The sequence below is a fragment of the Trachinotus anak genome, unplaced genomic scaffold (assembly GCF_046630095.1).
Source record: "Trachinotus anak isolate AG129_WGS33_773 ecotype Australia unplaced genomic scaffold, CSIRO_AGI_Tana_v1 ptg000008l, whole genome shotgun sequence".
Classification (NCBI taxonomy): Eukaryota; Metazoa; Chordata; class Actinopteri; order Carangiformes; family Carangidae; genus Trachinotus; species Trachinotus anak.
Window position 1 is genome coordinate 13,579,339 of NW_027273859.1, and position 17,418 is coordinate 13,596,756.

The 17,418-nt window shown below is 41.7% G+C and overlaps 1 protein-coding gene across 1 annotated transcript in view; it reads left to right on the forward strand.

Annotated features, from left to right (window-relative positions):
- Positions 1-17,418, forward strand: part of LOC139623997 (single-stranded DNA-binding protein 2) — a 49,982-nt gene that overhangs the window by 7,765 nt on the left and 24,799 nt on the right. The window contains exons 2-4 of the mRNA XM_071482722.1: positions 13,194-13,266; positions 16,410-16,471; positions 16,818-16,902. Of these exons, the coding sequence (XP_071338823.1) occupies positions 13,194-13,266; positions 16,410-16,471; positions 16,818-16,902 (220 nt within the window). The remainder of the gene's footprint in view (positions 1-13,193; positions 13,267-16,409; positions 16,472-16,817; positions 16,903-17,418) is intronic.

The following is a 17,418-nucleotide window of genomic DNA, read 5'->3' on the forward strand; positions in this document are numbered from 1 at the left end:
GCTTAGGATTTAAATTGCTGACACAGAGTTCTTGACTTTTTAAGGTCTACTTAATGCCATTTCTCAACCATAGAGAAACAGGTGCAGACCAGGGCAACAGTGAGACTCTACAGCAGGATGGCTCCACTGATGGAATATGTACAACTGGTACAGTTTTTCTTTGTTATTAAATGATATAATTCATTCACAGACATCTCAGTTCATAAATTTAACTGCTAATTTATACAACTTCATGTTGCAGCAAGATATATTTCTCTAAATGGTTAGTCATTTATTTATACTTCCTCCAGAGCGTCTGTGCAGGCCTTAATAGCCTCACATTCTTCCCCAAATTGCTCTAGATTGCCTTCATCTGTATCAGTTTTTTTATCTCATCTCGAAGCTTTGTTGTTCAAAAGAATAGAGGCCTATTAGAGCCCTGTAGAAAGGAATTCTAATCCTATAAGATTAGAGCACTGCAGTCCTCCCAGTCGTCTCCTTCTCCCTCTGATTTTGTTGGGAGTTGTTGCCGATTGTGGAATGTTGCATTGTGTGAGCTGGACAATGACGTTGTGCTGCTGGACGGTCTGCGAAAGGCTGGTGAAAGAGACGACTGGTTCCCGGGCTGTCACATTCCATGTCCTGTGTACTGTACGACAGGGGAGTGTCGGTAGGACTCGGTTAGGGGATGGCAGCGAGGAAACACCTTAGCACCACCGTGTTTGTGTGTGTAAGTGAGAGGAAAAAAAGGGAGAGGATTTGTGTAAGAGAGGAAGATAAAGTAAAACAACTTGTTTCTACTGAATAAAATTGTGCGCGGCGACATGATTGAGGGTCTGAGTTGGTTAAATAGACATCCTGGGGAGAGGACTGAAGGGCTGCACAAATTTCTGTCAAGAAGGGGAGACTAAAAATTTGAAATGTGCAGTTTCAGTTTGCTCTCACTGACAGAAATTGAGTGCAGCCTTTCAGTCACCCCCCCAGCATGTCTATAGCTTGTGTTATTGTGGGGTTGTTGTACACAGTACACGGAGTTGGAGTTTTTCTGTTGCTGCTCTTCGTAGCCTGTATAGTCACAATCCTTTGAACGCTCCTCTTCCTGAGAAACTGTATAAAGAGACTTTAAAAGAACACAGTAATTAACTCCATATGATCACTAAGTGTTGTCACCGTACCCGAAGTTCTCTCTGTAAACAGCAGTTTAATATTCTGGGCTTTATGGCTGTGTTGCATTCAAGATTTACTGTAATAGCTTGTAGAAAAAGTTGAACAAGGAAAACACTCCTAAAAATCATTGGTGTTCTTTCAGCTGTGAAATTAAACAAACTCCCCACGAGAGGTGACTCAATCTAAACAAATCAAAGCCAATGAAATGGAACTCAAATTAAGAAAGTGATGGATTTGCCTCTGCTTTTATTTATTTTATCCACTTTACATGTTCTGCAAACAAATATCAGTTGTAGAAAAATCTTACGGGCTGTAACCTGTGTAAATGATAGATTTTCATATAAAAGGACACAGCTGGATTTTTGCACAATTGGAGTGTTGGTAAACAGCGAGCTTACCCATCATGCTCTCTCTGTTTCTCCCTCTCTCTGATAAGCTGGCATTTCCTGTTATCTTAGCCCTGGGTATTGTTGTCTGCTCTGTGAGAAAGTCGAGTCTCTGCTCCGCTGACAGAACGAGAACTGTTTCACTTTGTCTGATTGGGCCTGTATCAAGCGGGGGTGTGCTTCCTTTTTATTGTATTGTCTGTTCAAGTCTTAATTGCAGCTGCACTAATGCTGCTGTTTTCAAGATGCGAGTGGGGGAGTGTATCCTGCCAGAGCTGCCACCACCCAGTCAGTATAGTCTGGTACACACCACCCACTGAACTCACAGTCAGTGCTTTCATGGATACACAAACACAAAGCACAGTGATGAATTTATCAATATTCTTATGCCGCTGCCAAGGCATACACTTTACTCCAGTGACATAAAGCAGGAATGCAAACAAAAAAAAAAAAAACTGAGAAAGCACACTTGTCAGCTACAAATAAGAGTAGAGTAACTGTAAAATCTGAAACCAGTAGTCAGTTGTCAAATATCCTGTCATTTTTGCTATTTTCTAACATTTTGTAGACCAGAAAATAGTCATCAGATTAAACAGTGAAGTTAAGGTGAGGCCAATAAGGAGGAAGTTGCTCCAATACCTGCTTGGATTTCCTATTTTTTTATTCCTAACATTACATATTTTCATATCTGAACTCAAGATACTGATAGCAACTGTGATTGTTAGAAATGTAATGTTACATGAGTCTGTAACTACAGTGCACATCAGTTATTATCATCTTTATTGATGCTCATATATTTAATATATTGAAATATATTGTTCTTGAAGCTTCATGAATTTCTTACAGTTACAATGACCGTGACTAAGAACTGACTGAAGTCAAAGTCAGGTCAGTATCAATACCAACAATCAATCTAGTGAACGGGCTTGATGCATCCTGACTAAGGCTGGACAAGGCCGAGTGTTCACATGATTACGCAATATTTAGTTTAGTCTCTGTTTGACTTTCTGTTCTGTTTACAATTTTTCTTGACGCACAAATTTGATGATAACCACTTCTGGGTGTAGTCTTTTGGGAACACAGTGTGTGCTACACTTACAACACAGGGTGGAGATTTGCAACAACAGTCAACAGTTGGACTTGTGGTCACAGTATCTAGATGAAGTTTTGCTGTTATCAGTCTTCGCCCTGTAGCTTGGATTACTACAGAGTTTTGAGTTTATGGTTTTTTTTTTCTCATACATTATTCTCCTTCCTAATCAAGGCTAAAAATAGCATATTGGTCACTTTTCAGCAACATTGTAGTGCATTGTAGATGATTGACTTCACTTTGGGCTCTGGTGGGCATTTGCCATTAAAAGACATGAATCTTACAGAGAATAAATGGCCAACCAATACCTACATACAGTAATAATAATGTAAACAAAAACTAAACATTGTCCATCTGAATTATTTCCCAACATTATAACCTTTAGTGTTTTAATATTTGTCTTTCAAGTGCCTGTTTTACAACATCTATTTTCACCTTGTATTGGACTGTCCCAAGGGTGGGGAAGGGGAGGAGAGGATTCTGGGATCTCTAGTTAATGAAAGATAAACACAAGGACTACTCTGAGGTGAGCCAAAGAATGCAGGACTCTTCCTTTCTGTCAGGATATGAGCTTCATTCTTTTGACTTATACTTTTACGCATGACATTTCATCTTTCAACTGGCAAATTCCACTCTATGCAGGAGGAATGTAGCAAGAGCTGCTTCACCTTTTTACAGCCACAAGTACAGTTTTGCCTCTTTATTATATGACAAATGTGAGAAACTTTCCCTCTTAATGTTATTTTCTTGAATCAGCTGATTGCAGACAGACAGTATAATGCTGTGTGTCAACATCACTGTCCCTCAAATGCCGCAAGCATTTATAAGCCACTCGCATAATGTCATAGAGATTTTATTTGTGCTGCTGGTCAGCCTCTCACACGGCTCTGAAGTCAACCAGCAGTGATCACCCTGACCGTTCTTAGCCAGCGCAGGCCACCACTGCTCTTTGCCAAGCTGGTGTTGGAGCATTCAGGCCTGTCACCCAGCCAAAGCTCCACTGTGGGCTTTACTACGTGTTGTGGAAGTGAGACGGATAAAGGCTACAACAAACATTTGCTCAACAAAGCAGCATGTGAGACCATCTCAGTGGAGACAAAACAGGGGACATGAGCAGATAAAACGCAGCTTATTTGACTATGAGTGTCTCTCCTCAGGCTGTTTCTATGTGGGATTATGACATGCGTTTTTGTTAATCTTCAAAGCTGGAGTGAACTTTTCACTGCTCCCTCTGACTCTCAACGATACGCACCGAACCTGCAACTGAAGTCTACACAGAGGCCAGTCAGCGCCAGAGACAATATACTCTATATGAGTATCTCTATTCAAGTGCTCTGCCTTTAGCAGGAGCCATTAGAGAGACCCCAGGGGATGCCGTGGAAGGGTAATGGAGAATATAGATTTAACTTGTGACCATCAGCAAAAATACCAATTAGAAATGCATCAGCGAGCAGCCAGCGATAGAGCCACAGCACATGCCAGTTGGGAATTAATTGAAGGCATGTATTTTACTTGAGATACGGCAAGAAGTTGAAGCAGTCTAATGGAAGTCTTGTGTGTCTGTGTTTTATCACGTTTAAGTAGGAAATCATCCCAATGATCTTTTCTTCTACATGATAATATAAACTTGGTGAAAATGCAGGTTTTATATAACCACACACTGTTGGCTGACCAACTAGTTTTTGTCTTTATAAATGAAAAGGGGAGAAATTTACTGGCAGCGATCCAGCCTCTTATTCTTGTGCAAATCTCGTATTAAGGGGATGCGTCAGCCTAGTACCGGCGCAGACTCTCTCAGGGATCCCCCCTGATGAAGGTGTGTGACAGCAGCAGGCATGTTCATAATGCTGTCCTCTTCAGTTTTGCTCACAAGCTGCAGCATCACTCCTCTTCTGCTCCGTCCTGACCTCCCCTGCACTTCCCAGCTCCTTTCATTAATCATTTACTCTCTCCTTCCTCTCTGTCTCTCTCCATCTCACTTCTGCCCCCCCCCCCCCTTTTCTTCTTTCTCTTCCTTTTTACCCTCCAGTTCTCTTGTTGCTGCTGCTAATCGTTCTCTCCTTATCTTTCTCTCCATCTCTATGTCTTTATCTCTCTGTTGACTGGTAAATTACCCATCTTTGCCCTTCTCTTAGTGCTACCAATGTGAATCACTGCCTTTACATTCTGTACTCTCTCACTCTTTTTGGCTTCTGCTCTTTGCCTCTTTCTAACTGTGTGTGTGAGTTTTACTGTAAATATTCCCACTTTTGTTTATGTGAATTGTCTGCTTGTGGAAGAGTTAAAGTAATAGCTCAAAGCAGCCACTGTAGGCAGCTAACATGCTTTCAAACTGTTAATCCACTCACACCTAGCTCCCCTGCCCAGATTCATTAAAACTTTACTTTTGCTTAATGAAATGCATCAGGGATTAGTCCACTGGAACCTGATTTTCCATGTAAAGTAATTTGGCCATGATCCTGTCGCTGTACCTTTCATATACAAGGTGTGTGCACAAATAGTCCTGTTTTGAGATGCTCTTCTCTGTATAAAGGCTCTATAATCCTCATGGTTGTCTGGGCTGTTGTTTTTTCCCTTCCTTGTTTTCCTGAAGCCCTGCATATAAGATGAATTATTCAGCATTGTAATGGGTCTATATTTGTCGTTGTTTATCTTGCCTCAGTGCCCCCGCCACCCTCATCGCTGCCCCACCAGCATCCCTCTCCCAGCTTTCACTTGTCTGTCTATCTGGCAAGCAGAGCCGCTCTACCCGCAGAGGATGCTCCACTTTAATGAATGAAGTGAAGTCATTTTGCAAGGCTCTTAATGGCACATAAAGCCCCGCTGCTAGGCTTGATTAATCAGGGAAAGTGTTTGGCTGTCACACACAGGGCTGTCCTCAGCAGGGGCAGCAGTTTGATCGTTGTGCTCTCTTTTATGGCGGGGTCCTTCTCTATTCTCGCCAGAGTTGTCAGGGGCCCAAGCTGCCAACGCTCCTCATCCACAGGTGGCCTGTCTCTGATGGTGGGCTTTTGGAAGTTTGATTGGAGAGTTAGAGGTGGCTTGGCTTCAATGTAGACTGGGCTTGCTGACAATGATAATGCTGATGATCCCACCTCAGAGTCAAAGACAAGGGTCTGTGACTTGTGTTGCTCTCATGGCCTGCAGCTCTCGTGGCGAGGTGTGATATCATGAAAAGACAGTGCAAGTCAGTGATCAAGGATACAAACAAAAAGCAATAAACCACTGTAAACAACAGTGAAAACGCCTATATGTAAAGATGACAGCAATAGAGCTACACTGATAATCAGCCAGGCCAATATATGGGCCAATATAAGCTTATTGCAGTTGGATCAGTTTCAGTGTGTGTGTCCTCCAATAAGAAACTGCAGTACAGATATGTGAAATTATTAGGCTGGTATATTGGATATTTTTTAAAACTCCAAATATTGGTATGAGTTTCAGCCTCAAAAATCCCATGTCAGTCAGTGTGTAGAAAGCAACCATCTGGCTTTAGTGCACCTACACAACCAGCTTGTTGTAACAATGACTGACCCTGGACAAAGCTGATGCATGTTGTTCATTGTATGGCTCATTTTGAACAAGGAAACTGTCTTTGTGTTTGTGGGTACTGTTGTCAGTGCCTGTATTGCATCAGTCATACATAATGCAGATTGTTATGATGTAGAAAATTCTGAAAAATCCTGACATTGTCCAAACAAGCTACACTGGCAAAGGGGCACGAGTAGATCGTCACCTGGACTGATGAAAACAGAATGAGATATCTGATTAACTACATGTCTTGAATGGCACTCAGTAGAGCGTATACCTCTGCCAAGGCCAAACAATCCTACACATCTGTGATCTGAACCAGACTGTACAAAGTCATAGCAACACCATGAATGCGCCTGATTTTGTACATCACAATCCAAACATTATTTCCTAAGAAACTCACAGAAATGTTGAAAAATGTCTTATCATGTCATATATATACAATGTTTAGGAAAGAAGCACCTTCCCTGGCCCATGCCCCATCCCTCCATCAAGTTCGGTGAAAATCGGTTCAGTAATTTTTGCAAAATCCTGCTGACAGGCAAACAAACTATAAAATACACTCAGTAGAGCGCATACCAATGTCAAACAACATACACCAGACTTAAGAGGAAAAAATTCAAATTCGCAGAAAGTCATCCGCAATGAAATGAAATGTAATTGGTTCTTCCCTGGCCCACACCTCAGCCCTTCACCAAGTTTGGTGTAAATCGGTTCAGCACTTTTTGCATAATCCTGCTGACAAACAAACAAATCAACAAACAAACAGACACAGGTGAAAACAAAACCTCCTAAGCAGAGGTAATAAAAGCACAGCACTGGAAGCAGTGCTGGAACTAAACATCATGACTTTTGACTAGAGTTTCCTGCGGGCCTAATTTATTTTAAGGTGGTACTGCTTTTTTGTTCATAGGAAATTTAAAGGGGTGACTTTATTTCTCCTTATTGCTTTATTATTTTGTAAAGTATTCCATTTGCTTGAAAGAAAAGTGCTTCAAAGACACTGTAGCTCTCAGTAGATACTTCACAGTGTCACTTTTACTAACATTATTCTTTGCTGTGAACACACAGCAGAGATTTAAGACCATAATTTAGCCTTTTGTAGTAGGTAAGCATATCCAGGAGATAATTACAATATTTCAACTTCCTGACTGTGACTTAGTTCAATCGAGGATTACTTTTCCATTGTTATTAGCTCTCACACAGAACTCATTGAAATTCATTTTATAAAAATATAATGAAATTCAATGCATACTCTAAGGCGTTCTGTCCTTTCTGTATGTTGTGTTTTCAACACAGCATGTAGTCATTTTATTCTTCTCTTGCAGAATGTTGGGATTCCAGTCTGGTTCAGCCTGACTGTTTTTGTTGCTGGATTTTGTGTTAATTTGCAGAAGGAGGTCACAGCAGGGTGCTTGGCTCACTGAGACACCAATCGCACTGAGAATCCTCAACATTAGAATATGAAAGTTTACAGATCTCACCGGTATTTATCTCGGCGCTTATCCGCCAGCACCCATCACCTCCATCCTGCCCATCTGCCTTTTTCTGTCTCTAATCCTCCTTCTTCAGTCTCCTCTCCTCACCAGAACCTTTCATCCCTCTCTGCTACACTCCTGTCACCCCATCCTGCTCTTTCTCTTATTTTCTCTCTCTTTCTGTAATTTCCATCTGTGGTGGGAGTGGAGAGGGGAGTATGGTTCAGGCTCTGCATGTTTGCTCTTATTTTTCTGTCATTTATTTGTCTAATAAGGTTTACCTTAGAAAATCACTTGTCAGATTTATTTTCATGTGTTCAACCTGTGTGTGTCCCATTCATATGAGACATTGTTGGTTAACTCCTGGTTGACGCCATCCAGAGACTCTAACCGCTAAACCTGAGTTTGATTTCTGTTTCTCACTTGTACTGTATACACTACATACTTGGGTATCAGTTACATTAATTTCACCTCATTACCTCTACCTCTATTAGCAACTAGCTGGTGAACGACATGGAGCATTTAAAGAGCCACAGATTTCCCTGGTGGTGGAGAACCAAATAGAGGTAAAAGGAGTTGTATTCGTGTCCAGAAATAGGACTCCAAATGAATGCTAATGTTAATGTTGTGTGTCTTGGTTGTGTAAATAAGCTCCTGTTTGTTAACAAGCTGGCCTTAAGAACTTTAAGGAGAATATATCAATGCTGTGTTTACAATTTCTTGTGGCAGAAAAAATGTATGCTTAAAGTCCAGAACTCATCTGATTTAACAGCAATAAAATAAACACACAGCGTACTCTTACTACTGTACGGGTCAGTTTGCAGCCTGTGATCCTAACATATAGAGCACCAAAGGACACAAGACATCCTTCTCTGGCCACACAACCACTAAATGCTGTTTAGAAGAAAGATTGTGTTCCTCGCTTTCTGTGGGTAGAGCTGATTTCCTGCCGCTGCCCACACCCAACACCAGAATTTAATTTAGGCAAAGAAGGCAAATTTATGGCATCTTCCTTGGAGGGGGGTGTTTTTACTGTGTGATGCTGCATGTTTTTATGGAAAAATATTTGCAGCTACAAAAGGAAAATTGTTACATGCACTATTTTTTTTTTCAATATAAGAAATGCTATTTACAACTAATGCACTGTTGTACTGTAATTATTACAAATCTGCTGAGGAGGTGACTTGTGCATCATTGATGGGGATGGCATGTTTACTGGAAAGAATGTACTTCTCTTTTCACATACTTAACATTTAATTAGATTTTTCCTGGTTAAATGTGTGTTGTTAGGCTGTGTCAGCAGAGGAGCAAATCTTGTAAATATGTCAATTAGCATGCCGATTCACATCAGAAGTATAATCACTTTTCCATTTCATCTTTAACAAGAGTGAAATAATCTGGAGCTAATCTATAACAGGCAAATCCAATCACTGAAGCCATTGTCTGTTGTGATTGGAGGCTCTGCCAGACTTTGATCGCCATGGCAGTAAAATTGATTAAAAGTGATCTACTGGTCTCTACTAAATGCTGATCTTGTGAAAATAGGTTCATGTCTATGCCTTAAGCTGAGGCTGTGGTTGAGCTGCAAGGTACTCTCCCCTTCTTCCTGCTCTCCTCTGTCTGTAAGGCTCAGTAACAAGACAGCACAGGAGCCGGTCACTGTTTCTGCCTGCTGCCTTCATCAAGCTAAGCTCAGTCTCTGACTGTGGAAGCGCGCTGGCTGTCTGGTCTTGTGCAGATTTACAGAATCAGACAGGAATCAGGGTCGGCTTCAAATATGAATTTAATTAAATGTGACTCACAGAAGACAAAACCACTTGAATTTGAAGGAGAAAGGGGTCAGGTGAGGATCTTAAAGTTCCCCTCTCTGCCCCACCTTCTCCAATACTACCCACTCACCACAACTACCTCCCACGCCACACACACACACACACACACACACACACACAGCTTAACACACAGGGAGAGGAAGCAAAGTGGGAGCCACCTGATCTCTTCAATCATCCTGGTTGCAGTTGTGATTAATGTAAAGTGGTTCTTATTTACAACACAAATTGCCAGGGCAGACAGGCCGGAAATAAAAAATGTCTTCAATTTTCTGGTGTATGTCCGACAGCAAGGGCAAACACCAAAAGAGCTTTAATGTGAGTGACCTAATGTGGAATCAAAAACATTATTAATGCATTGGCTGCCTCACTTTGAGCTCTTTTACCTCAAATGCTAATGCAGAGATTATTTAAAATGACAGTTTATTAAATGACAATGGAGTCTCTTTAATGCTTTCACTTCAATGTGTGAAATTTAGAGGTTTTTTAACCTTGAACAGTCCCCCCCCCCGTCCTCTAATCCTCAACCCTTATCTCCGCTCAGTATTTTGACTCTGTCAGTCAGATGAGTTCCACATAGTTGGGCGCTTTTTATCAGCGGGAGGCTCGGCTGAACAAGTGGTAAGTGAACAATGAGAGAGCAGTGTGAGGGGTTTAGTGTTTTCAAAGCCTATCACTCGTCTTTGAGGAAATTAGTAGTTTTGAGTTAAAGTTCAATAGATACACTGAATGCTAACAAAGTGCCTTCATCTGCTGCTTTGCTGCCTGCTTATCAGTCCCATTTCAACTCTGCCTCTCTACTGTTGGTGAGTGTTAAAAAGAGAGGGAGGGAGAGAGAGAGAGAGGAGTGGTTTAAGTATGATTTATGTGTGTATTTTTTCAAGCATCAGTGCATTTAAACTGTTGTGTTTTAAGGTCAGGAGCAGTGAATGAATTAAGACATCCTTCATTTTTCCTGCCCTTTCATCTCTTCTCCAACTTGCATTAGCCTATTCACCCCTGATACCCTCTAATGTTTCTCTTTCTTTTCTTGAACCACCTATCTCCCCACCGCCGCCCTCATCCGCCCACCTTTCTATGGTTTCCTCACTTTCTTTGACCCTGGCCAAAGGTCACGTCTTAGAGCTCCTGAGAAATCAATCACAGGTCAAACCTTTCAGTCCAAGCAAGGCTGTGGTTGTGTGTGTGTGGTAATACATAGCTGGCTGGATACAGGCCAATGCATGCTGAGGACGAGCTTTCATTTCTTTATTTATTCCCACTGATTCAATGAATTTGTTCATGCAGCCGATCAGGCTCTGCATCATCGCTATGATGCAGAAACATCAGCTCTTTCAGTGTTAATAAATGGTTCTATACTGAGGCTGCCATGGCTGGGGTTAGGGTTCACAGGGGAGTTGACAGATTTAAACAGATTGACAGGAAAACGATGCAGAACAGAGCAACCAAGCAAGTTTGTTTCTAGAAGTGTTCAGAGTTGTACACTGTCTGGGGAAAAAAGAAAAAAATGAGCACATCTTTTATTCATGTTCAGTTGTCGAGGTGTCAAGAGTTTTGTCAAGCCCCTCATTGTTCCGTTAACCTTGTCCCTGTGAAACGTTCTGTCTCTGTCTATTTGGTTAAACATTACTGCCCGGCCACGGGGGGAGGGGTGGAGAGAGGAAGGGATGGAGAGAGAGGGACAGCTAGACGGAGAGGAAGAGGTTTCCTTCATCCTTCCATCATTAAATGAACATGGCCTCTTACCAAAAAGAGGACAGGAGGAAAGCAGAACACAGGCAAGACAGTAAAGGCACAGAGAGAGAGAGAGAGTGAGAGAGAGGTGGAGACTGAAGATGAAAATGATGAAGAAGAGAGATGGAAATGGAGGAGAGAGAGGGTAGGGTGTGGGGGTGTTGGTTGGTTGGGGGGGGCAGAGTACCTTTGTGCAAAGCCGAAAGGTGTGCAGTCCATCATCTTCAGACAGGCAGACAGGGCTGTCTGGGGAGTTTATTTTTACCTCGATATAAGAGGAGTCTGGATCGGCTACAGCAGGCTGGTAGCACCTTCCAGCAGGGGTTCTGGGACAGCTGCTGTCCTGGTGTGACCATCTTTCACTCCTGACAATACATAATCATCAACATCTACGGACAAACACACAGAGACACATCGAACTCCAGGTCAAAGCTTCTGCTGCGTCACACTTCAGCTTCAGTTTTCTGTGTCTACATCACATCTATATGTCAATTAATCAAGTTGTCCATTAACAGAAAATAAATCTTCAACTATTTTCATAATTAACTAATAATGCAATTTATTTTGAAAGCGTAAATACCAAATATGCATTAGTTCCAGCTACATGTGTGAAAATGTGTTGGCTTTATATCATTTTGTTTTTTTGTTTTTTTTGTCATATAGAATAGTAAACAGTGCATCTTTTTTTTATGAGTTTTGGTCTGACAAAACCAGTAATTTAATTGAGTCACCATGAGCAGAAATGATTTATGGGGAAAGAATTTGCTAAATGAACACACTTGATGTCCCATTATACTCCAGTACCTCAACTTCTAATTGGGCATGCATTTTCTAATATGGCTAAATACATACAGTAGCCTACATCTCAGGAATATAAAATAAAAACATTTCAACGACTGTGTTTGTCAAGCACCTGATAAGTCACACCAATCAGCCCCCAAGCTGGGTAATATAGATTTTTGTGAGGATCAGTCACAAATGTAGGCCTACATGCTCATTGCCTTCTTTGCTAAATCCATGAGAAACCTCGTTATTCACAGCCCAGTACAGTGACTAAATGCTGTTGCACCGGACTTCTTTCTAAGTCTACAGGGTGCCATTTGTGGAGTCGATGTGATCTGCTATTGATCTCCTGTGGATCAGTGTTTATCTTGTAGTTATAGACCAGCAGATCCTCAGCCCCCCCTCCTCTCTAAGTTGCTGTTAGTACAGGCACAGACACACTGGGAGGAGAATTGATTAACAAATCAAGCCTGTAATTAATTCTTACTGCGATCAAAGCCATGGGAGGAAGTCTGTGGAGAGCCCGAGGCACGAGGCTGAGGTGTTTCACAGTGTAGTCCCACCAAGCATACTCCTATCACCGTGCTGTTTGCTCTTCAAACAGGTGGGTTTTAGATTAAGCATAACATTGGCTGAATTTCAGATGTCTTAAAAGGTTGCCCTGTCTGTTGTTTGGCATTCAGGAGATGATTAGTGCTCCTAAGCTGCTGTGCATCTTTCTCGTTTCTGGAGAGATCTGTAACAGACTGTGACGCCCTCACACATCACTGCACATCGCTGCATCCTGGAGCTGCATAGCAATTTGTATCCATGCGTAGGCTCCTGCGTCTTTTATTTTTAGGCAATCCTGAGAGAAACTCTCTTTTAAGAATGGATTTATCTTAAATATGGAGCAGGAAGTATGATTGTCTGTGGTCCCAAAGCAGTTGTTTTCTGGCCCCAAAGTTGGACAGACATGACCAGGAAACGTTTGTGAGAAAGTCGTGAAACTCACTGTGATGTGAAGGCGGGAATTTCAAATGTTTAATTTTTGTCTGCTTGTGAAGCCAAGACTGTTACTGTTAACTCTCTGTCTCTTATTGTACATGTTTGCCTTCACTTTTCTTATATTTTTTTCAGTCTGTTTTTTCACTCTCCTAACATCTGCTGTTGACAGTCTGGATCTTAATGACCACACTAACTCACGTCCTCCCACTGTCTTCTTTATTTTTCTGTGCAGGTTAGCTCTGTATGTTTACGAGTACCTGCTGCATGTAGGAGCACAGAAGTCAGCACAGACCTTTCTCTCAGAGGTAAGTCACGCTGTATCTGTTTGTTTGTCAGAGAGCACAGGCCGTGTACTTTCTGTGTACAGTCTGAAGGGTGGTCTGACCCTCATGCAATGTGTCCAGTAAGTGAAGCAGCTAATTGAATTAGCCTGGCCTCACAGTGCTGAGCCAACAGGTTAGTAGCAGCAAACAGGTTCCTAACATTAGTGTTGTATTTAATGGGACTGGAGCAGGAGCACAGGGAGAGTTCTAATACTCAGCCTGGAGCTGGTGTCTGTCCATCTCCTTCAATCTCACTCCTGTCCTGTTTTTTGATTATTCTTCTTCTTTCTCTCTTTGTAATCTTTCCTCTCTCTTTTTGATCTTTCTCTCCAATTCTCTGAGTTGAGAGCTTGTCTTCACTTTGATTCTGCTGAGGTAAAAAGGTGACGGGGTGAAAATGAGGTCAGCTGATTCTGCTGCTTCGCCTTAAATGACGATAAATTACAATGTAGAAGACAGTGGCTAGAGGCTTGTTGTACATCGGCCAGAGGAAGAGGAGAACAAAGAGAGGGGGGGATGGAAAAGGTTACATCATCAGCTGGCACCAATTCTCATCACTCTGACTTAGTGTGTTTGTGCACATGCGCACACACACACACACACACACACACACACCTCTCTGTCTCTCTGACACCCTTTCCTCTCTGCCATACTACTTGCTCTCTCTTCCGCAGATGTGAGAGATGAAAAGGATAGGCGGTGTCATGTTCAAGTGTGGGAACGCATTAGCCAAGAGTGCAACAAGTATAAACAGAGCTGCTTGTATACAATACACGTGCACATGTGTGCACGCACACACGCACACTGGGTAAGCATTACGCTGGAATAGTGGGGTGGAGTGAATACATGGCTTTAAAGGCCTGTTATCCACTTTTTATCATCCACATCTGTTTACAGTGTATCCTCAGGCTCGGGAAGCAAGAGCCCAGAAAGACGAGTCACGAATCAGACCTGGAGACCTAAACGTAAATACCAAAGCACAGACAGACAGCTCAGAAGAGCGGGCAACAAGAAGCTGTCAAACTAAACTGATGGCTCAAACAGTAATAACAAAAATATACTTAAACCTTGACAGAATACACAAGGAAACGCATGGACGGCAAGGGAATATTAAAAGGGCTAAAATACTTGTACGGGCAGAAAGAAAACTCTGAAAGTGAGGCTTTTAGTATATCTCAGTTCTCGGTGCAATGAGAGCAACCCCTGCAACACACAGCCTACATCTGCCAATAATCATGCTGAAGGGATCTCACTGTAGCATGGTGTAGGTAAATGAATGAAGCTCCCGGCAGTGCAGACCACAAGAAGACAGGATATGCGGGCATAGTCGGTGCTATTTTTTTTATTTTTTTTATTTTTTGACGCTTTCCAGATGAAGGGGGGATAAAAGAGCAAGCTCAAAAGTGTCCTGACCTGAACTGTCTGCAATCGTGTTTGGACTGAGCTGCAGCCAATTAAATGTGAGAAACGAGGGATGTCATGCCCATTCCACATCTTTTGTACCACTTGAGCAATGATGAGGGAGGAAAATCCATCTTTGTCATGGTGTATATGGAAATTGCTGGCTGCCTATAACGTTTCAAGTTAACTGATGTCTTCACTAGAACTGCTAACTTAGAGTGAAAGCATGTGGGATAAACAAAAGGAGGCAGTTCCTGATTTCCCCCACCAAAAAAAAAAAAAAAAAAACTTCAAAGCAAGACATTCCTTCTAAAAGTCACTGTGTCTGATCTGCAGCTGAGGTCAGGACAGTCTGATTGAAAGCGCAGTGATTCACTTTTTCCTGTTATTTTAGTGCTTGTTCACACCGCCAGTAGAGCAGGTGGTGCAATAGTCTCGTTCTTTTATACCCATATGAAACATTGCAGCGAGGGAAATTAAAAAGACGAACATGAGATCACTCGAAAACCCTGAGCGACAGAGATGATGTAAGTGTGTTTATAGAGAGGAGAGGCAGACTAAACAATACCATCATAGTCTGATAGTAGCGGTCTGACTGCTGCCCACAGCTGCTGTTTGGATGGTGACATCGTGTGCAAACATAAATCGTCCCCACTGTGGGTGATGTCAGCACTCGTGTTAGTCGCTGACCTTGACCAAGGTGTTAAGCTGTCAGAACGCTTCAACTGAGGTGCTTGTCAGATGGTCAAACAGTGTCTGAACTCAATACTTACTGCTGCCGCACCACGAGATGTTTCCCTTTCAATGCAATGAGAGAAAAGACTGACTAAGTACGACTAATTATTTCCTCCGGTGTAAAATGTAATAATGAGCAGGATAGAGGTGCTACTGTTAACTCTTAAAACATCCAGGACAAACATGTTGCGTAAAATGGTGCAGCCCCACAAAATAAAAGTATAAAGCCTTGGAAGTAATGTTCCATTACAGAGGGTAAACACGCAGCTTGATGTATTCATGTTTTTGGTTTTGGTTTTGATTTAAAAGCTAAAGAAAGAAAGAAAGAAACCAACCCAAACTCTTATACAGAATACAACAGATACATGCACATGGCTTCAACATGTGGAGAAATCCAAAACGAGACAGCCCAGCCGTGTATGGTTACTAAGCTATGACCGGAGAATCGCTGTGTAACTTCACAAAAGTGACAATCTGACAGGTGAGGAAAAAAAAGAAAGTCAAGGAAGAAATACTGTAATAATAATTGTACTTTTAAAAAAAGCAACAAAATATAGTCATACAGGACAGGAGTGAGTTACAAGGAAGGACCAGAGAGTAGGAGAGAGTGAATGAAACACACACTGTGGGCGAGCAGCAGAGCGAAGGGTGTGTGGGTTGTACAAAGGTTTGACTGGGCTCCTCAGGCTGGTACATGTCTCTGACCTCAGACTCTGTGCACCTTCCTGACTCAAGTGAACACACACACACACCTGCACACATGCATTTTCACTGACTTGTGAATAGATGGGCTTTCAGGCACACACTTATCCACTTATGAATCTAGGCATGAGAATCATAATATAATTACATACAGGCATGTGTTATAGGAATTCCCTTGCAACCTCTTCAATCTCGTAAAGCGGGTAATTCAGAGGTTGGGCATGTTTTAATTCTCAGTATGTTTCTGAGGCATCTCATTCTGTCTCTTTCTCTCTCTGTCTGTGTAGATCCGATGGGAGAAGAACATCACATTAGGAGAACCCCCGGGGTTCCTCCACTCATGGTGGTGGTGAGTGCCTTTGTGTTGTGTAATGATTCAGGTTACCTTCATCTTCATGCTGCTTTTTCGTCTCGGACATTATTGAACAGAATCCTCCCTCCATCTCCTCCTGTTTTTATTTGTCATCATCTCATTAATTGTTCCCAAAAGCTCTTCTCCAGTTTGTTGTTTACAAATTGTAACCCAGTCTAACACCTAAAGCAATCTATTGTAATATTGATAATAGAATCAAACTTATTGGCTTGATGCAGGATTAGTCTGCCACTAAAATGGATTATTAGTTTTATCTTTCAGGTTTCAATGTGCTTCCTCTGTCACAGTTCTCCTCTCTGACTGCCTTCTGTGTTTGTTGCAGTGTTTTCTGGGACCTGTACTGTGCAGCTCCAGAGAGAAGAGACACATGTGAACACTCCAGTGAGGCCAAGGCCTTTCATGACTACGTGAGTTTGCCCTGAAGTGGCTTTCCTTGCTCTTTCTGGAACTGTAGCACGATGCAGTAATATATGGAAACCCAAAGCTCAATAGATTATTGTCAGTTCATATCATAATGTGTTATTTCATCTGCTTCTTTTCACATTAACATAATTTATTATTATTATTATTATTATTATTATTATTATTATTATAAAACTGATATTGTGGGAAAAATCGAGATGAAATAACATTTCGTAAGACTGAACTTAAAAATGATTTCACAATTTTACAGTTATGCTTTATATTTTTCTGTATAAATTGATAAATATATCAATAGTTATTTAATATTGAGCATTTTGGATCTCCAAAGTCACCAAGGTCAGCTGAGGAAATGTGTCCAAACTGGTGACTGTCTTCCTAAAAATACTGTTGTCATCAAAACAATGTGTAAAGACAACACCTCACTCCAGTGTCTCTGTTTACTTCCATCTTCCCTGTGGTTGTCACAGAGAGTGGCCTGTTGTTTCTCTTTTCATCATTAC